Genomic DNA, 26,355 nt, shown 5'->3' on the forward strand with positions numbered 1-26,355 from the left:
ATTTTCTGAGAAAAATGCCATTGGAATTTTGATAGGGATTACATTGAACCTGGAGATTGCTTTGGGTTATATGGGCATTTTAACAATATTAATTCTTTCAATCCTTGAGTACGAAATAGCTTTCCATTTAGTTGTGTCACCTTCGATTTCTTTAACGTCATGTAGTTTACATTATACAGGCCTTTCACCTCCTTGGTTAAATTTATTCCTAGGTACTTTATTCTTTTTGATGTAATTGTAAATGGTATTGTTATCTTAATATCTGCTTCTGATAGTTTGTTATTAGTGTATAGAAATACAACAGATTTTTCTGTGTTGATTTTTGTGTCCTGCAACGTTACTGAATTTGTTCATTAGTTCTAACAGTTTTTTTGATAGTCTTTTGGATTTGCTATATGTAGTATGATGTCAGCTGCAGAGAATGACAGTTGTACTTCTTCCTTTCCAATTTGGATGCCTTTTGTTTTTCTTGCCTAATTAGGGAGGTAGGACTTCCAATACTATGTTGAATAAAAGTGACAAGCGTGAGCATCTTCGTCTTGTTCCTGATCTTAGAGAAAACGCTTGTAGGTTTTCACTGTTGAGTATGTTAGCTGTGGGCTTGTCATAAATGGCCTTTATTATGTTGAGATGTGTTCCCTTTTTACCCACTTGGTTGAGTTTTTATCATAAATGGATGTTGAACTTTGTCAAATCCTTTTCCTGCATTTATTGAGATGGTCATATAATTTTTATCCTTTGTTTTGCTTATGTTGGTGTATCATATGAGAGGTATTTTTGTAACTGTGGAGTTAAATAGGGTTTCCTAAGGAAAACATCAAACCCGGAAATAACAAAGCAAAGTACTAACAAAGTTGTACAAAAATCAAACATTTGTCCTAGAATAGTTGGTTTGCTCACTGCAAAGAGTAGATTCTCAGTAAATATTTGTTGAATGAATGCCTATAATGTGAATTATAAACAAATTAAAATAAAAGCAAAATAATGAGAACATTTGCCAAATATATAAAAAGTAGTAATATGCAGAATATATGAAGTGTGATGATACAAACTCAAAGATAAATCACTCAGTAGAAAAATGTGAAAAAAAAACCACACAGGAGTAAAAATAAATGACTGATAAACTCATAAACAGATGCTCAACATCATTAGTGACAAGGAAAATGCAAATTAAAATAAGATATTTTGTTTATTATACTGAGAAAATGATAAATATTGATGACATCCAGTTGATGAGGATAAGGGTAACACTTCTGGTGGGAATATATAAACTGGTAAAGCCATTAGGGAGGGAAATTTGGCTGTGTCTTTCAAGATTAAAAATGCCTGTGTCTTTTGATCGAACAACATCATTTCTATGAATCTACTGAAAACAAAATTTATTCCAGCACAGGTATATATTATGCAAGGGTGTCCATTGTAGCATTGCTTATAACACTGAGAATTGGAAGCAGTAAAAAGCCTAACAATTTTGGCAAAGTTAAGTAAATTATGTGGAGTGCATGCAGTCATTTAAAGGAATGAGGCAAGCATATATTAACATCAAAAGTTTTATTAGCTATAATATTGTAGAGCTTAAAAAGCAAGTGAGATAACACATAAAGAATGATCCATTTATATGAAAATAAAAAGATTATTTTATATGAATATGCAAGTGCACAGAAGAAGCACTAAAAAGATGTATATTAACAGTGGTTGCCTCTGGGGAAGAGAATGAGGTAGACAGAAGTGAGGTCCTCACATTTTTTATTACATACAATTATTTTTTATTCAGATCTTTTATAGTGAATATATATTCATATACCACTTGGTAATAAAAAAGAGAAAATAAACAAAAGGAAAGAAGCTTTATGTAAAAGTCAAGAGGGAAATATAGAAAGGAAGAAAGGAATCAAAGTGCATTATGCATTAAGCATGTACCACAGAAATAGAGACCTGGATGAAAGAAAGCGCACTTAGTCTTCTAAAGAGTCTCTCTGCTTAAGCCTGGCTGGTGCCTGATGAGCCCAGCAGGGTGGTTAAGATCTACTCTTGCTCTATGTATCAGGCACTGTGCTGCTGCGAGGCACTGGAGAAGGGATGGGGTTCTTGGAAATGCCCTCTGCATGCAGATCAGGGTGGGGAGGACCCGCACCCTCTGCTTAACACATGGATTTGGCTCAGCCGTAAGAGCAACGTTAAGTCAAATTGCTGGCTGTTGTCTTTGGTGCTCCCTCCCCAAAGTTATCATGGCCTTCCATGGAAGCCTGAGATGGTGTGTAATTTGTGTCTCTGGGGATGTTTGTGAAACTTTGTGTTTAGGTAGCTTTCCTTAGCTTTCCAGCACCCCCTGGGGCTCTAATGAATAGCTCCCTTGCTGCCAAATGATTTTGTCAGTAGGGAGACTATCTTCCTCTGTAGCACAGACCAGAGAGTCCCAGGAGCATAGACTTTGCTCTGGTGTCAGAAACAGAACAGCCACAGGTCCCACACCCATTCATGGGGCCAGTTTGGATGCCTGATTCCCAAACCTGTTCTTTCATTTAGTCCCTTTGCTGAGTGGATTAGTTCCTAAGGCTGCTATAACAAACCACCATACACTGGGTGGCTTAAAACAGTAGACATTTATTCTGTCACAGTTCTGGAGGCTGGAGTCTGAAATCAAGGCATCAGCAGGTTCATGCTCCCTCTGAAGGCGCTTCCAGCCCTTGCTGGTTGCTGGCCCTCCTTGGCATTCCTCTCTTGGCTTGTAGCTGCATCACTCCAGCCTCTGCCTCCATCTTTACATCGCCTTCTCTCCATGCTTCTCTGTGTCAGTGTCCACGCTTCCCTCTCCTTTCTCTTATAAAGATATCAGTCATTGGAGTTAGGGCTCGCTCTAACCCGGTATGACCTCATCTTAACTTAATTAGATCTTCAAAGACCCTGTTTCCAAAAAATGTCACATTCTGAGGTTTCAGGTGGATATGAAATTTGGGGGGGCACTACCCAGCCCACTGCACTGAGCACCCCAACTTATACCTCCCACACCCTTCGGCATTTCTAGTTGCTTTTGGGGTGACCTTCATGCTTTTGTTTTGTGGCTTGTTTTTTCTTCTTTGTGTATGTGGGTTTTTGGTTTTTGTATTTTTTTTGTTTGTTTTTGTTTTTTGCGTAACTTGATCTTATGCTTCTGACAGTAAAGCATCACACATTTTCCTTCTCCAAACACCTGTAGTGACAGTCACCCCATCTCTAGACCTATTGGTCTAGACCAATGCCCGCTGTCTTCATGCATATATCTAATGAGATCCCCAGTACTTAGTTTAGAAGATTTCTGTCCTTGGTCCATGGCTAACTACAAGGCCGTGCATGTAATCTGTTCATAGTAAATGCTTGTTGACTAGAATCACCACGTTCCTCTTGGGGTGCAGGCAGAAGAACTTAAACTGCCATGTTCTTTTAAAACAAAGCAAAACAGACACGTTGTAACTGACTATACTTCAATAAAAATATTTTTAAAAATCTAAAAAATAAAATAAAAAATACCGGAATAAAACAAAACAAAAACAAAAACAAAGCAAAACACACATGGCTGAACAAAACCCGTTGCATAAATCAAATGTATAACGTTAAGTCCCCAACTGCTGTAATTTAGTTTTGGCTGATTTTGCTCTTTCCAGTTTTCTTCTTTCCAAAGCTTCTTTCCAGCTTTGGGAGCAGGTTTCTTTTATTCTAGTCGTAGCTCAGTAGGTTTGGCCAAGTATCTCTTTTTCTCCCAGGTTCTATTGTTTCATCCAAAATTTCCTTTTTGGATCCTTCTCTCAGAAAGTCTATGCAGTTCGGGCCTATAAATAATTCCCACATTGTGCTCTTTATTTTCCAACATGGAAAGAAATGATGATAACAAAAGTAATGAATGACCAAAAAAACCTTAATTTATAATGTGCAGTTCTAAATGGTGTGGACATTTGATAAGCCACGGATTTCTAACTTTTAACCTGATCCTTATGGTGTGGTTCGTGGTGACGTTGATGTCATTTGATTGGGTACAATGGTGGGCTCCCTGTGGGAAGGAGGGAATGTGGCCGGAGTGGTGGAGAAAGCAGAGGAAAAGGAGCATCCTCCTGCAGAAGCCCTTATATTACCGGGCAGATACTTGTAGCGCTTCCTTCTTCCTCTGGATGCACCCACGTTGTTCCATAACAGGTCACATCATTCAAAACTACATGTGTGTTAGCAGCATAATTGTCTGAGTGGAAACCGTAATAGACCAAGAGATTCCGTGCTTGGCATATGGGTAGTAGAGGGGATTCAAAAGTGGGTCCACCAGATTAGGAAAGCTTTATTCATATCTATTTCCCTCTGCTTGGAAATGCTTCATTTTTGAATGCAATTTTATAGTAAAAAAAAAAAATCTCAGCACCAAGTTACATAAATAGTTGCATCCAGCTGTTATTATTATTATTAATTGAATTACACCAACCAACATGACTCCTGAGGGGCCAGTTAGTTACACATTGCAGCAAGCAGGCATCTTCAGTTCCATGTTCTCTTGCCTTCAGTTGCATGTACTTCTGCTAACTTTTTTTTTTTTTTTTTTGGCTGAAATTCTCAGTTCACTGCTCCCTAGTCCCAGCCAGCAAAGTTCTTCTCTAGAAGCAGAACTTCCAAGTATCTCTTCATATATGCACCTATTTCAGTGAGTCTCTCACCCTTTGAACTAGGATACAGGGTTTAGGTCAAGTTGAAGGGCTCTGCCTCATGCACGTGGGTTTCTTCTTCAACCTCTAGAATAATAATAACTCCTATGAGTGATTACAGCCCATAGGCAGCCTGCTGGGTGCTCCTTACGACTAATTCATTTTATCCTCATCATGGTCTCTACATCAGGGGTCAGTAAATTATGGCCCCTGGGCGAAACCCCGTCTGCCATCTGGTTCTGTGTGGCTGCAAGCTGGAGATAGGTTTCATATTTTTAAATGATTGGGGAAAAAAAGAAAGCAGACAGTTAATATTTTATGACATAGGAAGAGTATATGAAATTCAGATTTCAGTGCTTTGTTGGAATACATCATGCCATTTGTTTATGTCTTTGTCTGTGGTTGCTTTCGCGCTACAAGAGCTTCGGGGAGTAGTTGAGACAGCAATCTTGAGTCCACAGAGTAAACAATCTTTACTCTCTGGGCTTTTACAGAGAAATTATGCAGGTTCCTACTTGAGGTGGCTGGTTCCATGATTATCCTCATTTTACAGATGAAGAAATGGAAGCTGAGAGTTTTACGTTTGGCCAGAGCCATTTGTCCAAGGGGAGAACTTGGGATTAGGCATGTTGGCTATCACAGTCCCTGTTAGAGCTTCTCCTGAGCAGCCAAGGCAGTTGGAGAATTCCAAGAACAAGTATTTGTGAGGTAGTGGCTTAGCCCTCCAGTCTCCCCTAAGAATTCTTAAGTGTGACTTCACTCAGTGGGTGTGCCTGTGTGTGATTAAAGCATGAGAGAGAGCTGTAACTGGAGGAGGATGAATTAAATAAAAAAATTTTTTTAATCCCTGCTTTGGAAGTAGAGGAGATACATTGCCAGTAACATCTTGGAGGCTGCTGTTTGTCATCTTAGGAAAAGAGAGAGATGGAGATCATCCCTGTTGTTAATGATGATAGTAACAGTTGTCACTGAATGATACTCATCATTTCCAGCCAGAAAAGAGCAGTCGTTAAGTGAGCAGTTCTCTGTGGCTGGTTCGTTTGATCGTATCCCAAGAGCGGTAGTTCGTTGAATGAGTGAGTAATGCTTTGCCCTTTTGGCGCGCAGTGTCGTTTTGCGCATGTGCAGAAGGAGTGCGCGCTCCTGAGCTGTTTCATCACGGAGTTTCATCGCTGAGTCAGCAGCATCCCTGTGCCCAGCGGAGTGTGGAATGTGTTCCTCAGCTCTCAGTCCAAAGCCCCCGGAAGGACCTGGGAGGGAGCGTTCATCTGGTTAGGAATAAAAAGGTGTCAGTCATACTGAACCCCAGACGCCTGCTTGGGGTCCTTTGGAAAGTAAGCCTCTTATTTGCAGGGTGATAGGAGTCTTTTCTGCAACCCCAAACCCTTTGCAATATTTCTCCAGAGTCTGAAAGTGTCACCTTTTTTTTTTTTTTTCCAATAGGATCCCAGAGGAGGGAGGCATAAGAGAGACACATTCCAGGCATAGGTATTGTCCTCACATCTGCTGGAGCCACGAGCTCTACGCTTTAACTGCTGTTAAAAGGAGTCTGGGGAAGTTTTTCATAGCTGTCAGCCAGCATGTGTATGAGAAAGGTCATGAGTTTATATGTATAGTCCCAAAGTTATGGTTTTTTGCTTTTCTGTTGTCTGTGATGATTAGAGGAAGACCATTGCATTTTAAGAAAAGATGCTGAGGGATGTTTCCTTAGACAAAAAAAAAAAAAAATCCTATTTGTTTTTACAAAGATTTGAGGACCATTGTCGGTTAAAAATAGAAAGCCATTTTCTGTCATTTTCACTGGGAAGCCTGCTCCCCTGATCATTTCGTATCTCCATTTCTGGGCAAGGTCTCAAAGTGGAGATGAGGAAGCCTGTCTCTGCTTTGTAAACGGCTGTTCCTCTCCCCACGTTCGCACTGTTAACAAACCACCAAAATGATAATACCCCAGGATCTGCTAATGTAAAAAGGGGCCACTGAGCTGCCCCGCGGTGGTACCTGGCCTCCCCACCCCTCCTCTAGCAGGTAATAGAGGGCTGTGAGAGAGGAGCCTTGCTTTCCTAGGTGCAATTACATGCTCCTGGCAGTTTTTAAGTGAATTTTTGCATTTTTTTTCCCTTTTCTGCTACTCAGTGCTATTCTCATTTTTAGCACTTACATGGCTGAGTAAATGCTGATTTTCAGCTGTTGATTTGAACGCAGTTTCGTCTTCCCCATCTCCTCCCTCCTGTTTCCACCCTCCTCTTCTTTTCTTCTGGTGGGAGTGTTTACCTAAGTGTGAGCTTTTGTTTTGTTGGGATACTGTGCCGTGTGCACCTGCCAAGAGCCCAGGTGGGTCTGTTTAAACACCTCCGGGGGGGTTGCCATGGCCCCCAGTGTTGTCCCCTCTTCCAGAGCAGGAAGCAGAGAAGTTAAGTGGCTCGTTCAAGGTCACTGTTGGAAGTCCCTTTCAAAGTTTGGGCACTGATCACCTGGGGGGTTTAGGGTTCCCACCACCCCATGTGCTGCTGTCACTGATGCTGGAGCCTTAGTACCGCAGTGGAAATGAACCATAGTGTCATCGACCAGGGGATGACCGTGCCGCCCAATCTGGTGAAGGCACTGGTGCCTGCTCGTGAGGCCACTGCTGGGGTAGGGCCCCCGAGCACAGTGTGGGCTTTGTTGCCTGCATGTTACCTCCGTGCCACATGGCTCCCGCTCCCACGTCAGGCATTTCCAACTCTAGTTCTGCGCCAAATGTTTGGCACAGGTCAGAGTCATCCTTTGCTTCATTCATTCCCCTTTCCCTGTAGCTTAAGAATAAGAAGATGTGGAAGCTGGAGTGAGCTGAGACACTTAGCTGTTTGGAGAAGGGGATAGGCTCATCTCCACAAGGGGATTTCAACCTTAGACACGTGCCAGGGAGGACGTGCCGGCGGTCAGGTGGGACCCGGGAAGGCTCCTTTTCCAGCATTTACACAGCAGCTGTGGGCGCACGCCCGTGCTCCACAGCCAAGGCTTCTGACCCCAAACCAGTGCCAATACATATGGGGCGGGCGGGTTCTTTAATGATTTAAAAGTTTAAATAATTGTATTTCTCCCCTGGTTTAGTTTTCTAGAAGGTAGTAAAGAGAATTGCACTTGCCTGCATGGATTTGATTGCCTGGTGATAAGAAAAGGGAACAGAGGTGGGGGTGGTCTTCTCTCAGCCTTTAAATCCTTTATTCTTCTCCATAACATTTACGACCTTCCACTGTCCCATGTATGTCACTTATTTATTTTGATTTACCTTACTTTTGTGGGTTTACTCCGCTAGAATGTGTCCTCCATGAGGACAGAATTTTTTGTGTTTTCATCTAAACCTGTGCCTAGCACGTACTCAAAACAAATCTGTTGATTGAATTAATTAATCCTCCCTCTAGAAGTCACTGTTCTAACCTACTCCAGAGTCCCTGAATTTGTCCCAGATGTTGAAGAGCAGAGGTTGAGTTATAGGACGTGAGGTTTTCAAAATATAAATCCTAGAAATTGCTGTCGTGATTCAGACTTTGGACCTTCTAGGCCAGTATTCTGATGGGATGAATGTGATGGCGGGGCTTGGCTGTCCACCCTGACATCTCCCTCAAAGGCTGGGCATCATCATGCATTTGTTCAGCCAGACAGACGGAGAGACAATCTTTTATCAATAATTAGCTCTGGGGATAAAACCCGAACAAGACCGACAGGTCCAGACTCTCGTAAACCTTGTCATCCATAACTAGATGAACATTGGGGCAGGGGGAAATGATCTTTTCAGCCCGTTCCAACCCTGTGAAGAAGCATTCCTTAGCTTGACTACTGGCTGCATGATACAGTTTTGCATCTGGAGCCTTCAGTGAGTTCTTCAAGGAGAAGCCTGCTGCCACAGCAGCCTCTTCAGGCCCAGGCAGTGAGGCTGAGCTGCTCGTGGGCACCAGTCCCTGATGCTGCCCGTGGTTCATTTTGTCAAAATCATGTGCTCCTTTTAACCTACAGGAAAAGTTTTTCTCTTATGGGTGACATGGGATCAGTGATGCTGGATCAACATGAGAGAAAGACACAGCAGGGGTGTGTAGGATGGTAGAAGAAAATGGGTAGAAAGTCTCAGACTTGAAAGGTGCCACCACTTGCTTTTTCTGCTACCCGCTCTCATCCCTCTGATAAGGGGTCTGGTGGTGAGCATACCGCTGGTACTTGTATTAATTTCCTCCATGGTCACATCCTCGAAGATAGAGGGAGATGTCAGGAGCTCAGTGGCTGCTTCTGTGTGACTTAGCAACAGCATATATGAAAGGAATTATGGATGTTGGTCTATTGTAAACTCAGAGTGAATCAGCATTGAGTTGAGGCTGTTGAGAGGGAGCAACAGGCACGTCCAAGGGGAGGCCGGTGATGGTCCCCTCATGTGAGCAGCTGTGACCACCCCTGGGGCCCCGTGCTTGGCTTGAAGAAACACAGAGGAGACAAGAATACACCCAGGGTGAGGGCACTTGAAACTGTTTCATGTGAGGAGCAGTTAAAAGAACTGGGGATGTTTATTTTAGAGAAGACTCGGAAGGGCCGTGAGCACTGTCATCAACCGGTGGAAGGGCTGTCCCTGTGGGAGAAGCATTAGCTCATTCTGGAGCCTCGGGTCTTGGACAAGGATGACTGGGGTGGAAGGACTTCCTACAGTCAGGGGTATTGAAAGATGGCCGCCCGGGAAGCTGCCGCTGAGCCTCACTGCTTCATCCCTTAGGAAGAACGCAAATCCCCATTTGTATCTGGTGAGCTCAGGTATCTACTGAAGCCAGCCTAGGGCATGCAGGCAGATAAGCTGCCCAGATAGGAGACAAAATGACAGCTCTCACTGGGGTCTGCCTTCTGTGATCCTCCTTTCCTCTGTTTGCCTTCAATCAGCTGATTTTATTCCCCCAAATTCAAGTATTGGGAGCCTATATTAAAAATATATTTAATATTATATGAAATATATTATGATATATGAAATAAAAATACATGTATTTAATAATATATCCACAGATGTACATAGAATAGAATAGAATTGTTTGCATATTAAAATGTGGAAACAACCTGAATGATGATTAAAAAGGAATAGTGGAGTGAATTCTAGTGTATCATGTGAACACTCAGGCAGTTATTACAGACAGTGAGTTAGAGCTTATCTACTGCCCTAGATGGATGGGCAGGGTATAGAGTTAAATGAGAAAAGCTGGAGAAACATATGCAGTATGATCTTATTTTGTGACATTCAATTATATTTAAAAATTCCTTACATATATAATCACGTTGGCATATATTTTGTATGAGGACGGCAAATGTGGGGAAGGATAGAGGTGAAGTGGTTACCATTGGTGGGGAAGTTTGGGGTGAGGTGGGGACCCGAGGGACAGAAGGGGCAGGAATAGGGACCGAGTGAAGGGAAGTGAAAGGGGAAGGCTCGTGTCTCTGTCAGTCAGCCATCTATCTCCCTATCATCTGTCTGTCTGTCTGTCTGGCTTCATTGGTTGTGCTTCAGCATGTATCAATTTTGATGACTTTAATAGAGATAAGAAGAAAGAAAGGAGAAAAATCCTTTCTCTTTTAGGCTATTTTCATTTTTTTGCTCTGTTGTTCTTATAGAAACTGTCTCAGCTTTTCTATTAAGGACACTTCCAGAAGTTTTATAATTAAAAAATATGTATACCATTAGTTTTAATCTTTTAGAGGTGATGATTTAAACAAATGAAAAGAAATCTGGGGAATGTGTAAAAATAAAAGATTTTGAGTCAAAACTGAGTTTCTAGATATTGTGAAAGATGAATGACAAGAATCTTTTGTATTTTTCTTCATTCTTTCTTTGCTGTGTAAGTGCCATTTTTTCCTAGTGCTCCAGAAAAATACTCCTTTTCTTAAATCTAAGGAACACAGGATCAGCTTGGGAGCACCCGACTGAGTTAAGAAATTTGCTAGTTTCTAGGGCAGAGGGTAGAGCATTGAATGGAGGGTTCTGACATCTGTGTGCGTTTGTACTTTTAATCCATTTTTTCTCTGTTGAGATATCCAGCAAAACGCTGCTGTGTTTCCCTGTGATTTGGATGCTTTCTTTCAAACTATTTTAAAGAATTGTCTTCTATATTAAATTATCCTTGTTACACACTTATGTTTGATGCAGATGGTCCTTTATACATAAAGAATTTGTCTACATATGGAATAGTCCCAGACGTTGTAGAATTGGCTGGTGATTGAACCCCTGCTTATTATGGAAGAGGATTTGAGGGAGAATAGGATGCTGTTTCATATTCACATTTGGATGTAGAGTCAGAACTGATCCCAAGCAGCCACAGTGACAAAAAGATGAATAAGTGGGAATGTCAGATCCGTAGAAATAATAATGGTAATCGTTGTATTTCTTTGATTTTAAGGTGCTTGTTTTACATACTAACTGAAATCTAAATGCATTGTTACCACACTTGTGTGCATTTATAAGGTTAATATTGCAAGTCAATAGCAGTAGTCTTGTAATTAAAGGGATCAGAAATCCCGAAGAACCCCCTTAGCTGGTTATTGGGCTCCGGATATTTTAATGCAATTAGAACATTCCAGAATCACGAACCTCAGCCAGAATTTCAGTCTGCATAGTGCTGTCTTGATTCAAAGCAGGAAGTTATAAAAAGTGTTTCTTTTCATGCAAACGACTGCCTCATTGATAACACTAAAATAATACTAAAATTATACAAAGGAGGATCTGTGCCTGGCTGACTCCATTTCTTAAATCTTGATCTGAGTTCAAAGGCACCATCATTTTGGGAAAGCTAGTCCTGTACAGTGACATTTTTCCACCTCACAGGCTAAAAAATATTTCACTGGGCCAACAACCTGAATGGTGCTCAGGAGCAATTTATCCATCAGAAGGGGGTGGGAGGAATCAGAGGAGAAAATGTTATTTGAAGCTGTGACCTAGAGAGAAGGAAGGAGGCAGGACATGGAAAGCCATGCTGACTGACACCTGCCTGTGTCCCGCGTTTGTTTTGGGCGTCTTGTTAAGCATTTCCATTTAGTTTCGCTGTCACCTGTTTTCTCTGCTTTGTTTTCTTGGGCATAATACCTGTTCTTTCAGAACATCACCGTGCACCTGCCTCTCCCCGCTCCCCTCCCCCAGGCTAGGCTGCAAGGCTTCCTGGCTGACTCTCCTGTGTGTGTTTGAGTCCATGGTCTTTTGCTGCTCTTCTCATGCTTTTTCTTTATGATGTTTCAGCTCATCCACCATACACCATGTGCTTTAGAGTGAAATTCTACCCACACGAACCCCTGAAGATTAAAGAAGAGCTCACAAGGTATTTTTTGTTTGTTTGTATGTTTAATATGCACCTTGAACCAGCCAGGGCCCCCGAGTCTCACTGGCCAGCAGTGACTCCCATTTAGCGCAGAACGTCTTCACCGAGCAGCTCAGCATCCTGGCTTGGAATGTTTCTCTTGCACTTAATTGTCTTGGGATTTTTCAAACAGTTGTCATCGGGAGTGTAATTAACTGCACAGAGAAGCAGTGGGAGGAGGTGCTCTCTGAAAACATCTGACAGTGGGGTGCTAAAAATAAACAGAAGATGACTGTCTTTAGGATGTGGGCAAATTCATAGCTAGTGCAGCCCTGCGGCCTATCTTTTGGATCTTAAGCTTTTCTGGGAGGGAAGAGATCCCTTGACAGAATGGGCTGTGTGTCATCCCACATTCCACTTGCTAATTGACCAAGCTCGCGGGAGGGCTGGCTTCTCTCTCCTCCTAGACTCTTCTCAGCCCAGCTCTGCATTTTCCAGCTCTCCACCCTCCTCCTGCCTCATCTCCCTCCATCAGGGCCACATGCAAACAGTCCATGGATTTGGGGGTTTGGCTTCTGTTAACAGCCTTGGCCAATGCTGAGCGGGGTTCTGGGAGGGCCAGCTCGGTGGATGGAGAAGAGCCCGTGCGTGCTTAGTTTTTGATGAGGCTCTAATTTGGAGACGGAAAAATTCATTGTGTCTAGTCATCTCTCAGAATAATCTGCGTGGGTCCGAATGCAGCAGAGAAGCAAATGCAGTTTGCTCTGATCATCGTGTTCAGGGCCCATAAAGGGTGCTTGGATATTGTGCTCTCTCGTTATCCACGAGTGTCCGGTAAAGCTCCACCGTAGCCGCGCTAGGTGACATTGGAACAGAGGCGGTGTCTGCTGTTAGTTCGCGCACAGCCATTGGCGGAGGTTGACGCTTGGGGGCAGGGCAGCAGGTGTGTGTGGGGGGGAAAGGGATATGTAGTTGATGGACATTGTGAGTGGTGGTTGGTGTTATGCAATCCGGCCTTTTTTTTTTTTTTTTAAATTAAGGTAAATTCACATAACGAATTATTTCCTCCATTTCAAAGCATACAGTTCAGCGGCATTAAGTCCATTCACAATGTTATGCAACCATCACCACCAGTCTAGTTCCAGAACATTTCTCAGCACCCCAGTGAGAAAGTCTGTACCCATTAGCAGTCACTACCCACTCCGTTTCCCCTCAGCCCCCCGCCCCTGGAAACCACCAACCTACTTTCTGTCTGTATGGATTAACCTGTTTTGGACATTTCATGTAAATGGAATCGAACAGTATGGGGCTTTGGCTTGCTTTTGGCTTGAAAATTTTGTTTACCTATTTATTAAGTTCTTCCTCAGTTCCTATCTGCGTAGCTCAGGGGGCAGGAGCTGTATGAGCTACCAGAAATAGACAGACAGACAGATAGGAGAGGGAGAGAGAGAGATTTGTCCTGCCCTCTAAATCAAATGCTAACGCCAGGCATTAATTCGTCAGGGACCAAATGACTCACTTTTGTCATTTATTTTCTTTAAAATCTTGTTTGGAGATTAAAAATTGGATATGTGTCACAATGTAAATTAAGGATGGATCTTTTGTTGTTGTTGTTGTTGTTGAGAAAAGTTCCATTTGAAAGTAAGAGAGTACAAAGTTTTAGTTAATAACCCTAGTTAAGTCCGTCTCCATTAAATCTGCTGGCATTTCCCTGCGTTTGAATAGCTAAGGTATGAACAGTGGATCATTTTGAGCATTTTTATGTCTCTAAAGGAAACTAAGACAATGCTGTGTCCTTGCACAGACAGAAATGGCCTTTTTAAGTCAACACGGTCCTTAGAATTCAAAAGGAATCTGGAAACCATGGGATGAATCATGTACTCATGATTTAAACCCTGTCTTGAGAGAGTTTAGTTTTTCTTGTTTGATAAGTTGTTTTATTGTAAGGTTAATCTAAAATTTAAGAAGAATTTGATAAATGAGAAGCTAAGATCACATTCATGACCAGGCTTAGGGGTTTAAAAAAAAATGAGAAAAAGGCAGTTTTAAATGAGCAAAACAGTAAAAATACTCACCAAAAAGGATGTGTGAAATCATTTTTTTAATCCTTCTTTATCTCTCCATTTACATGGTCATCTTACAGTCCTTTAGATTTCTGGGGCTTTTGTAAATGCTATATACAATTGAATGTAATAAAGCCTGTTGGATTTAAATCTTTCAGTCAGAATCATCTTTAAATTCATGTTAGATGGAGAAGTGTATCATTAATGGTGGCGTAATGATGTGTACCTCAGATCCTTTTGTGTTTTTGTTGCTTAATTCCTTCATGCAGGGAGGGGCGAGACTAAAGGAAAATGCATTTTTATTATTGTTTTCTGTGGTGGCTGTGGTATTAAAAATTGAGTATCTGAACCTGAAGCCATTTGTAAGGATCAGTGGATTATGTGGAATCCACAGTAATCCCTGAGCATCTCTAGGGTTCACTAATATGAGCACAGACCCAAACTCGGCTATTGTGAAAGCTGATTTTCTTTCCTCAGGAAGCTTTCATCAAACATGATTTCTGAGTTACGGGATTAGAACCCAAACCTCTTGTTCATCAGTAAATATTTATTTCAAACTGTTTTTCACTCCTAAGCACACCAAAACATAGAAAGGAATGCTTTTTATTCAATGCGTACATTCAGCACACAGAAAAGAAATTTCATGGCATTTAGCCTGGTAGTTTCCAGTCTTTATGAAAGGAAAGATCTCCTCATTTCAAGGAGTTGTGTGACCTTGATCTTCTGAGTGGGCTAAGGCCATGGTCCCCCAAGGCGGGTCCCCAGATTAGCGGCAGCAGCATCACCCCGGAACTTGACCGCTGCCCCAGGCCTGGGATGGGGCCCTGCAACCTCTAGGAGGTTTTAAAGCATGTCAAAACTTGAGAATTGCTACTCCAAGACAATTGGATTTTTAAAAGTGTTCTTTTCTTTTGGCAGATATTAATGTGTACAATTCAGTGGGTCTAGTATGTTCGCAAAGTTGGGCCACCATCACCGTGACCTACTCCCAGAACGTTTTTATCATCCGTGTCAGAAACCAGCACTCAAACAGTCCTTCCTATTCTGGCCCTCCCCCAGTCCCTGGCAGCTACTAAGCTACGCTTCTGTCTCTCTAGATTTGTCTATTCTGAGCATTTTAAGCAAATGGAATCATACAATACAGGGCCTTTTGTGTCTGGCTTTTCACTTAGCTTGCTGTTTTCAAGGTTCTTCCATGTTGTAGCATGAATCAGTAAGTACTTCCTCCCTTTTATGGCTGAATAATATTCCACTGTATGGACAGACCACCTCCCTTTTTCCTTTCATCAGTTGATAGGCATTTGGGCAATTTCCATGTTTTAGCTCGTATGAATAACGCTGCTGTGAAGACTCATGTACACATTTTTTGGTGAGGACCCAGATTCTGATTTAATTGGGTCTAGGGTAGGGTCCCGGTTTAAACAGTGGTCATATTTCAAAGCTCCCCTAGGTGATTCTAAGGTGCAGTCAGGCTGAGAACCTCTGGTTTAGAGGCTTATTACCCAAGTGTGGTCCACGGGACAGCAGCTCAGCATCACTGGCGAGCTAATTAGAAACGTGGACTCTCGTGCCCTGCTCAGACCTGCTGAACCGGAACCCACGTGCTAACAGGAGCTCCGGGTGACTGACTAAAGGGAGAAGCACCTGTTTAGGGAGATGCTCCGGGTCCTTGTCTACCAAGTGTGATACTGGCCCTGTGAGAAAATGCACCAACTTGCCGATAAGAAATTTATTAGGGCCTACCTTTATGTCCTGTATACAGTTCCATACAGAGTTGGGGACAGTTCCATACAGAGTATCATTGGAGCCTCCATTGTGTCCCCAGTGCCTAGCTCTGTCATGGCAAAAAGCAGGTGTGAGACAAAGATTCATCAAATGGAACCACCAGTGAGCCACTGAACCCTTCAGTGCATCTGGTGTGTCCAGAGATGGTGAGCTCCAGTGCTCGGGAGCTAGGGTGGCAGCACCTGTGTGATCGAGGCATCTCAGTCACACTATGACCTGGGTTGCGTGTGAGGTTCCTCACAGGCTGAGTAAAGATCAGGTTATCTGAGCACTGGAGGTAGTGACTGGGATTGACTGGGTGGTGCGTCCGCCTGGGCCTCAAGAACCTGGAAAGCAAAAAAAAAAAAAAAAAAATAAAAAAATAAAGATGGGCCACTGAGACTTCAACTCTAAAACAAAGAATCTGCACACATCTGCAAAATTACTTTAGTCAGAAACAATAGTCCCCAGGCCTGAGCCTTCAGTGAAAGAATCAACCTGGCTAAGAAGTACCAGGAGGTCTGGAGGGGGCTTAATCAGTGTAGGGGAACGAGGGGACAGTGACAAGATGAGCCTGAACCAGGGTTTGCAAACTGGCTTGTCCCCCCACCCCCTTCCCCACTGAATCAGGCCCATGAGTATTTCTTGTTTGGCGCTACAGTGTTTTCAAAAATAGTTTGCTGTGACGTTTAAAATTCAAAGGATTCCACTTCTAAACCAGGCTTGGTGATGTCCCGGGGAAGCTGGCCATGGTTGGCCTGGCTTCCAGGGCGGTGCTGGGCTGACCCCTTCATGGGAGCCAGTACCCTCGGTTCTGGTCCCCGACGACCTGTCGCCAGCCCACGTCCCCTGGTCTCAGGCCTGCCTGGCCCTGCAGTCAGCTTAGTCTCCCATCCCTGGGGAGGGAGAGAGGATGTTAAACAGATGACATCTCAAGCTGTGAGTAAGTTAGCTTCCCAGCCTCATAACCAAGTCTTTTTGAGATGGGTTAATGTGAGTCTGTCTGCCCCTGAGACCAGACTCTGTTTCACAAAGAGCTCGGGCAGCCTGTACCTAAGATGCGGGTGGCGGTGACAGTGGCTGGAGTTGTCATCGTGTGGGACTTCCTACCAGGGACAGTGACTGCCGGGCCCTGTGGCTCTCCTCGGTCCTTGGCGTGTCTCTCTGGAAGGGACCAGCCACGCGGCTTTGGAAGCTGCTGCAGACACTTGAGGGTTTTCCCAGCTTGCCCCCCGAGGGGCGTGGGCAGGGCTCTGGTAACTGTGGAGGAGGCGTGAACAAGACTTCTCCTTCTTCTAGGCCTCAGCCAAACCTTAGGACGACTCTTTCTGCTTTTGTATTACAGGTACCTTTTGTACCTGCAAATTAAGAGAGATATTTTCCATGGTCGACTGCTCTGCTCCTTTTCCGATGCCGCCTACCTGGGTGCCTGTATCGTTCAAGGTAAGTTGGCCACCGTTGTACGGGGCGGCAGAGCTTTGGCGGTTCAGAGCCTCCCCCTCCCTGACCTCATCCCGTCACTCCGTGGTTTGAGGCCAGGCAGGGCTGGGCACTTAGCAACATGCCCCTCCTCCCCTTCCCTCCTAAGCCAGCGACGTCCCGGTGGGAGGAGGCTGGGCTGCGGTGATCACAGGGGCCTCTGCAGGAAGAGAGGTCCTTGAGGCCCCGAGGGAGAGCTCAGAGCCTCTCTGTCAAAGGGTCAGAATGCAGGACTTTACAAGAAGCTCTGGAGGGACATGTGGTGTTCTATGCTGTGTGCTCTTCCCAGCAGGTGTGGGGAGTGATGGGTGTATTGAGGGGGGAAATCTGTGTCCAAGAAGGTAGGTGTTAAACCAGGGTCATCTCACATGTTTGAAGTGAAATGTCAAAGCTTTGATGCATATATATTCACGCCAGTAGCAGGTGTGTATCTGCGTGTGTGGGCGCTGTGTCTAATCCTCAGGTTTTCCAGCCTGGCCGTAGCCTGGTGAGGAGAGCGCCAGGCGTGTCACCGTCTGCTGTTTCTCGGTTTGAACCTGACTTCTCATTTCCCGGTTATTTCACATCAACGAATGATTTAAACTCTTTAAGGATCAATGTCTTCATATATTTAATGAGGTGGTCATGCCTCCTTCACTGCTGTGTGTAGATTTCATGAGACTTCGTCTTAGGGTTGAACAAGCCCCAGAGGGTGGGGCAGTGGGAAGCAGCAAGCACTTCTGACCCACGGTTGGCTTCTGGATGTTTCCACCTGTGAGAAAAGACTGTTTGAGGGAAGGCAGTCTCCAAGGCCCAGGACCCAAGTGAAGAACGACTCAGGTGTCTGCTCCCCTGGGCCAGTCAGGACGCAGCTGGCAGCAGGGCCTGTTTGGAGGGACCCAGGTGGTCCAGCCATTTGTAATACGGATGCTGATGACGTGTTTATGAGAGAAGGGGGCACGGGGAGGGGAGCCAGGAGAGGAGAGGAGGGATGGGGAGAGAGGTGGGGGGGAAGGGAAGGAGGGAGGGAAGAAAGGGAGGAGAGAGAGGTTATGAGGTGAGCATGCCATCCATATGGAGGATCTGGAATAACAAAGGAGCTTATGGGGTCATAAGTGAATCATGACAAGGGTCTGTCTGATCGCAATTCCAAGCTACATTCACAGCTTAAGAGAGACACCTGTCATTTTCCTGGGGGCTTCACTGTCACTCACCACTGTCTCCGTGGGATGCTCTGTGCTGTGAAATGGTTCCCAGGACCCTGTTTCCAGATGCGTGTGCTCTCTGAGAATTCTGAAGTCTGTCTGTGTTGCTTTTCTGCTCCCCCTGGGAGCAACCTGGTGCTGCTCAGCAGATTTTGGCAGCGATATTAAAACCCTTAGAGACATTCAAGTCTAAAGTCAGACGACAGTGATGCCATGATGGGAAATGGTCCTTCTGTCTGCCCGGAGTGGATATGTGCTTCTGAAAGCCCCCTCTCTTAGGCAGAGCTGAGGATGTTCAAACCCCATGGTTCTCCTTCTCTGTGGAAACTGCAGGTTCCTGTTAGGGGACTCTGTCTTCCACGAGGGAAGAGTGAATCGATACTAATACGATCAACAGACCGGCGTATGAAGATTTCAGGACGCATTTAGGCATTAGTGAATCATGGTCAATTTTCCGAGGACAAGCTCAGTGCGGATCCGTAATGGGAAACTCTCCATCCTGTTTTATGTTTGGAATAAAGCCACAAAGGCTCCATCCAGATGATCAGGGCCCTCTTTTATCCCTCATTGCCATTATCACTGACGGCACGCACAGATGCTGTGGACAAAGTGGAGCTGGAAATGGACTGGCAGACCTCAGAAAAACCTTTCAGCTCCAAAATGCAGCAGTGTCCACGGGCCATTTGTAGCAAGTCCAGTAAAAGCAGGATTCATGCAGTTCTCTGATGCTCCGGGTGATGTTACAGCCGCTCTGGAGATCGTTACAAATGCAGATAAAGATCTGCTTTGTCAGAACTGCTTATGCCACAGAGAGTGATAGGGAATGTGGAGTAAAGGATTAGAAAGCAGAGGACGTGTGACTTTTTATTGGCCTCTTGTTTGCTAACGCTCTTTGAAGGGGCATGTTTCAGGCTTCAGTACGTTCTGAGAGCATGAAACAGGCAGCCACTCAGAGTTTTGCCTCCTGTATGTGCTGAACACAATGAGCATATTCAATACATGCAATGCCTTGTCTTTCAAAAGACAGATTGGAAAACAAATGCACAAAACCCTGGGGATCTATTTATATCCTTTCTCGGTACCAGTGTCTTTCCTGATCCTTCTACAGAACAGCACCATGGTGAGATTACTGTTCTTATCCCCTCTGCCTCGTGTGTTCAGTCCCTGCGGGTCTGTGGTTCCTTCTAGATATTCAGGACTCGGTTCAGATGTCACTTCCTCTGAGAAGTCGTCTTGGACTACTAAAGTAGCCTTCACTCTGCGCATCATTCCTTCTCATGCCCCTGTTTTGTTGTCTTTTAAGCGCTTATAATCTGAAATTATCTTGTTGAGTTGTTTGGGGCTTATTATGCATTGCCTCTTATGTAGAGTCTAAATTTCATGGAAATAGGACCCTGGGGGTCTTTTTTCACTGCAGTCTTCCTATATCCAGCACATAGTAAGTTCTCCACTAAATATGTTAAGTAAACCAGGACACTTGCCCGAATTGCACCGATGTATGCTTGCTTGCTTGCTTCTATTTTAATGGAGGTGCTGGGGATTGAACCCAGGACCTCATGTATGCTAAGCATGTGCTCTACCACTGAGCTATGCCCCCCGCCCCCTGTATGCTTTATTGCTACTTAGGAAAGAGTGGTTGGTTCACTACCTCATCCATTTATTTGTTCATGTGTTCTCTGAACATTTATTGAACAGCTGCTGGGTGGCTGGCACTGTAGTACGAAGTCCTGCTGGGGGCAGGGGACAGACAAGTAAACAGGCAGCTGTGATGATGTGTTGATGTCTAAATAAAGCCACGCACAGGTCCCTGCTCTGACCTCAGGAGGGCCCCTCACCCAGCAGCGGTGGTCAGGGAAGGCTCCTGAAGGAGTTGACCTTGGAGCCGCAACGTCCTGTAATGTCCTATGTCTCAAGTTCTCTTGGAACGAGTCCTCTCCAAACCAGGGGAATTGCCTTTATACTTACCATCGCCTCATCACATTCATCCTTTTGCTTCAACTCTTTGGATTTTTCTGACAATGGAATTCTCTTAGAAAGGTGCTAGGGCCTATTTCAAATCGAAAGCCATCCCAGAGGGTTGTATGTTATTTCTTATAACTTTGCTCTCAACATCCCATGTAGGAGAGAGAGCCACAGGCTGCTCACCCAGCTCCTCTTGGTATGGAAACAGAATTTGAAGTTAGAAATCTTTGATCATTTACAAACTGCCTTTTGCTTCAGGTGATGTCAGAGTTAAAGACAAGCTTTAGAGAAAGAGAAAGCCGGGCATGTGATGGCGGAGGCGTTGCCATTTCCCTTGTCAGCAACCCTGCGCGGGTTCATGGCGTTTCTTCTCTTGGTTTGCTGGCATTTGCCAGGCTGCTTATTTGCTGTGTTCAGCAGTACAAGTCCATCGAACCTCACAAGTTTTCCTGGAAAGAGAAGTGCCCGCCGCAAACAGTGCCGCCCCCACCAACCACTGTGCAAGCTGCCATTTGCATTGCCCATGACCTGGTTTCCCATGGGTGGTCCATTCCCGGTGGAGAAGCAGGATTGGGTTATATCATCTCCTAAACTTCTAGAGGTTCATAGCCAGCTCACAGGTGTGTGTGTGTGTGTGTGTGTGTGTGTGTGTGTGTGTGTGTGTAGGTGTGTCACATGTATTTTGAAACTTAGATTGAGTTAATCATTAGTCGGTGGCCCACTTTGATCCCTGGTCCCTTTAGGCCCATCTGTTGACTGACTGATTTCCTTTTTTTCATTATTCTGCATTCCTAAAGGCAACAACTGGGTTCATATATATCTTTGACTTGGCATATATCTTTATGAAATGATAAGTGTTCTTTTGTTTGTATATACTCTTAAATTTCATAAATTAAATAGGGCTACAGAACTCATTCCTTTTTATGCTCAGAACACTGGGGGATCCATTTGGATCACTGGGTATACATCTATTTTGTTGCTTTTAATTGCTACGGAGTATCCAGTAAGGTGCATTGTCCATGTGCTATTTATTTATTGCTCCCACCAACAATGAACACCCAAGTTGCCCCATATCCTTTTTTGCACCCAGTTTTTCTAGAATATATTCCCAGAAATGGGGTTGCCGGATCATGTTAGACTAAATACTCCCAGCTCGCTCTCTAGAAGAGAAAATCTTCAGACGTGCACAAGCATTAACATTTCCTCATGTCCCTGCCCGCACTTAGAATCCAAAGAATCATCCGACTTCCTAAACTTTTTGTTACCCTCGTAGGCAGAAAGTTACGTCCCCTGGTTTTGGCTTGCATAGTTCTCGTCACTGAAGAGTTTGAGCAGCTCTCCGTAAATGAGCCCTTTGGGTTTCCCTGTCTGTGAATCAGCTGCTTATGTTCCTTGACCCATATTCCTATGGTCTTCCTGCCCATACACTCATTGATCTGTAGGGATTTTTTTTCTCTGTTCTAAATATTAATCCTTGTCCGATTTAGATTTTGCAAATATATTCTTTCACTTGTCATCTATTATTTTGACTATGATGTCCTTTAATGAACAGAAATATTTTAATTTTGATGTGATCAAATTCCCCCACTGTGGTTGATGGCATTTGGGGTCTTATTTTAAAAGTCCTCCTCATGTGGTATCCATTTTAGATTAAGAACCTCTAATTTGAACTCTATTAAGAAGCTTTAAAGAGCTTTGCTTTCCTCCCAGTTCTGTCCTTTCACAGTCATTAGATGATTCAACAATGAAGGGACAGTAGATACAAATTACAGACTTGGATGTGATTGTGCAGATGTGCTTACGGCATATGGATTTTTATTCTACTTCAAAGTCATGTTGTTGATCAGATTCTTCCAATACAATTTCCCCACCATCTCTGATCTCCTTTCCTGGGCCATTTTGCCTGAGATACTTTCCCCTTCTGCCTCATTTTCCTTAGCAAGCTTGTGGGATCAGTGGGCAGTATTCCCAGTGCACAGCATCACCTTTGCTGCTTTAGGCTGTGGTCCATGCACATCCCAAGTCCATCCTCTCCTAGACCCTCTAGGCGCTCACAGATGTGCAGGCATTTCTTTTTACCCTTAAAGACCCTCTGGTGGTGCCCTATATCAGAATACAGCAACAACCTTAGGGCTGCTCAGCCATACTTAGACACACACTCTTTAATTTGAAGAGCAATCCATTTATTTTTAAGTACAACCCTCTTGGGTGTCTTTATGTTGTGACTTTTCACTGAATGAGCCACACCTGCTCAAATCTCAGAGCAGGCAGCTCCAGCCAGGGAATTCCTCGACTCAGAGAAAATAAACTGTGAAAGGAACCTTCAGGAACACCCAGTGGTTTCCAGCTAGAAGTGGTACCATCTCCTATCATGGGGAGTATTTGGAAATAATGGGGGGCATTTTGGGTGGCAGTATCACCACCAGCACTTAGAACTTGAAGGGTGGGGGTGCTAAGTCTCACCATGCCTTGGAATATCTGAAACAATAAAGAATTATTTCCCCAGATGCCAATAGTGCCCCCTTTGAGATACAATGATTTTAATTCCTTTATTGTATAAATGAAGAAAATGAGACCCAGAGAGGTTGGCAAGTGCCCAGGCTAACACAGCCAAGGCTGAACTAGAACATGACCTTCTGGACATGCAGGCTGTGGTCTTCCCGAGGACACCAACACGTTTCGTTGAGTGAGCTTGTTCCACGCACTCCTTTTGGGAGGCGGGAGCCGTCGCATCTGCACCCTGCTCTTGTTTTTAATCTCTCTGTCTCTCTCTTTATTTTTCACTGGTTACAGCTGAGCTCGGTGATTACGATCCTGATGAACATCCTGAGAATTACATCAGTGAGTTTGAGATTTTCCCCAAGCAGTCGCAGAAGCTGGAAAGGAAAATAGTGGAAATCCATAAAAATGAACTCAGGTAATAGGGGTAGACTTTTGTAGGGGTGACAGGGGTGACGAAGTATTCTTGCTGCAGGGAATGTGGAAATGATGTTGTGAAGTAAGAATGTTTGTAATGTAGGGCTAGCCTGGCTCAGGTGGCCGGGCAGTATTTCCGGGTGCTGCCAAGTTTCTCCATTAACAACAGTCTCAGTAATGTGGGGTCACTTGGGTGGCTGTTCATGAACCATCAGCAGTTATTAGAGCCATACATTTTCTTAGGGGATTTAACCACCCTGAAGTTCTGAGAGTGAAATCCAGGATAAATAAGTAATCCTTTCTGTTTTGAATTTTGCATTGCCTCTTCCCCTCCTGTGGCCATCGCCGAGAGCTTTGACTCCAAGTAGAGGAGAATCCGTTGACAAGGTTTCCTTTGCTAAGTTGCTTTCAAGATGATAGATTGAGTGTCACTTCTCTTTCACTGGTCGGTGGTACTTCAGGATGATTAACTACAGAGCAGTAGGAGGAGGAGTAGCAAAATCGAATGCAGTATTGATTCACTGTGTACCAGTGTTCTAAGTCCTTGCACATACTGACACATTTAATCTTCACAACCACCCAGGAGCGAGGTGCCGTGGTTGTGCCCATTTTACAGATGAGGGAACTGAGGCACAGGGAGATGAAGCATTTTACCCAAGATCACACAGCTAGCCAGTGACAGAGGCAGGGTTTGAATCCAGAGTCTGTCCTCTTGAGCGTGATGATGTGTTCACTCTGCGTAAGCTACCAGGGATGAAACGAAGCATGAATAGGAGTCATTGCCAGTTTGGAATTCAGGTAACTCAGGTATTCTAGTCTGGAACTAGAATTTAGTCCGTACAAATTGCAGAAAATTCATTTTGATAAGAATAGCGAGCCTGGGCTGTGCTGTGACAGGTATGGATGAAGAGCTGCAAGAGCAGAGATGCCTCCGTCTTCTGGGCTTCTGATAATTAAAAAAACAAAAAAACCCCACACAGTATCCCTGGATTATGACTTCTGGAGCAAATAGCTGTCCCCTGGAGAGGCAGTGCTCTAGATCCCTGCTTTATGCAGGCACTCCCCCTTCTGGTGAGTCTGAGAAGAGCATGTGTGTGGGCATTTAAGGTGGCAGCGTAAGCTTTAAAAAGATGACCTTTGTTCTTAAGAGATTAAGATGGTCAGGACATCCGAAAATTGTGCCAGTTTCAAAAAGCAACATACCATCTATGTGGGTGATTTTAGAGTATTGTCTCCTAACGAAAGCCTTGTTGATAACACGACAGTCTGATTACTCTCTTTACATTTCCGGGATGTGCGTGTTAGAGGTGAAAGTAAAGTTCTGATGCTCCATCTGAGGGCTTGTGGACCAGCAGCGTCTGGGAAGCACAGGGTGGGACCCTCTGGACGAGGAGTCACATCCTCTGTGCAGACTGGCAGGAGACGGGGATTTCACGGTCTGCTGTGATCGGAACTTGCAGGGCCTCACATGCTTGGAACGTATGATAATAAACAAAATGAGCTCTTATTGGATGCCAAAACACTGTGCTAGGAGCCTTACACACATTACTCCACTCAGTTCTCCCGAACTCTGCGAAGTGGGTGTCATTACAGTTCCCTGTCAGAGATGAAGACAGGACCTGCCCTGTTAGGGGCAGAGTCAGGACTTGAACCTTGCTCTTACCTGACGCTAACACCCATGCTCTTTGCCTTTGCCCCTGTGCTGAGCAGCCATTAGGCAATTAGGTAGTTTTGTTGGGGTTCCACAGTGATCACCAAGGTGATGGCACCAGAGGGTGGAGACTTTGGGCAGGAGGACCAGTTAGTTAGCTCTGTTGTCCAGGCAAGAGATGCCAGGGACCTGAACAAGGATAAAAGTAGAGAAGACTGAGAATAGAAGAGGGTCCCGAGAGACATTGCAGCAAGACTTGGTGACCCGCTGGATTTCATGAGTAAATGACTGGATCAAAGAAGATTCCAGATTGTTTCTTATAATCAGAGTGCTGTAGATTGTACCTTGTGCGAGCACCTGACTTTGTTGACAGCCCCGAAAGTAGTCATCATGCCAGTAGGGGAGGCAGGGATCAGCAGTCAGCCATGGTTCATAGATCTGGGAAGTAAACTCCATGGCCTGGTCAAAGCTGCTTTCCTGTGATGTGCACGTTTGTGACACCCAGAAAGCCCTCGTGAAGAAGTCAGTGTTGTGTGTCTGAAGGATGAAACAGTCAGAAGTCACGTGACATTGGAAAGAGAGGTTCAGAGGGTATTTTCCTGTTTTTGCTCATTCTTCTCAAGTAGTCGTATGTTCCCTTCTGCATCAGTGCAGCAGAGAGAGAGTTCAGGTTTGAATGGGAAGAGCAGACAAACTGACAACACAGAAGGGAAGACTTTCCAGGGTTGGTTGGAAACCTGCTACCAAGACTGAGGTTGCCCTGTGGGATCAGTGAGCCCTTTGCACATGTGTCATGAAAGTATCGATCTTCTTGGGTGGGAACTGGACCTCTGGTTGGAGTGCTGTGCAAACCTGATCATGCCAGGAAGGAGTCACAGATGGAAGAGACCCGAATGAGGCTACAACAAGGTGTTCCCATCTTGCTCTCCGACATACCACGGCACCCATGACCCTCCCATGCAGCAAAGGGATAACACGTGATCAATGAACTGTTGTTATGGAAACTTCCTGCAAGGATTCCAGTTGGCCTTTGTTGGGGTTTGAGGCACCCCTCAGAAACCTCCTGCTTCCTACCTGGTTTTTGAACTAGTCAAGAAAGAAAAGAAAAGAGACAGCAGTAAAGACACTGAGACATTAGCAGAAATGACCATGATTTACCTTGAGGTAAACAGTTCTAGCTGTGGGGGTTCACAACCTTCTCTAGCCTTTTTACTTGGTTAGACTTGTTCTCCTCCTGTGCCCTCTGTGGAAGGGACAGAAGCTGTGATTCTTGGTAGAAAATTAATCAGAGAGGAAGAACTTTCCTCCTTAGGAGGCTGCACAGTGTTTGAAGGTGGAACCACAGTGCCTCGACAGACAGGCACGAATTAAGAGAGTTCTTTAGGG

At 44.5% G+C, this 26,355-nt stretch overlaps 1 protein-coding gene across 5 annotated transcripts in view; it reads left to right on the forward strand.

Annotated features, from left to right (window-relative positions):
• Positions 1-26,355, forward strand: part of FRMD3 (FERM domain containing 3) — a 296,566-nt gene that overhangs the window by 191,011 nt on the left and 79,200 nt on the right. For 4 of the 5 annotated variants that reach the window (XM_032477519.1, XM_032477516.1, XM_032477518.1 and 1 more), the window contains 3 exons: positions 11,893-11,971; positions 17,123-17,220; positions 23,196-23,319. In XM_032477519.1, coding sequence (XP_032333410.1) covers positions 11,893-11,971; positions 17,123-17,220; positions 23,196-23,319 — 301 coding nt within the window. The remainder of the gene's footprint in view (positions 1-11,892; positions 11,972-17,122; positions 17,221-23,195; positions 23,320-26,355) is intronic. The other variant, XM_032477520.1, reaches the window with a different exon arrangement.

The sequence above is a fragment of the Camelus ferus genome, chromosome 4 (assembly GCF_009834535.1).
Source record: "Camelus ferus isolate YT-003-E chromosome 4, BCGSAC_Cfer_1.0, whole genome shotgun sequence".
NCBI classification, from domain to species: domain Eukaryota; kingdom Metazoa; phylum Chordata; class Mammalia; order Artiodactyla; family Camelidae; genus Camelus; species Camelus ferus.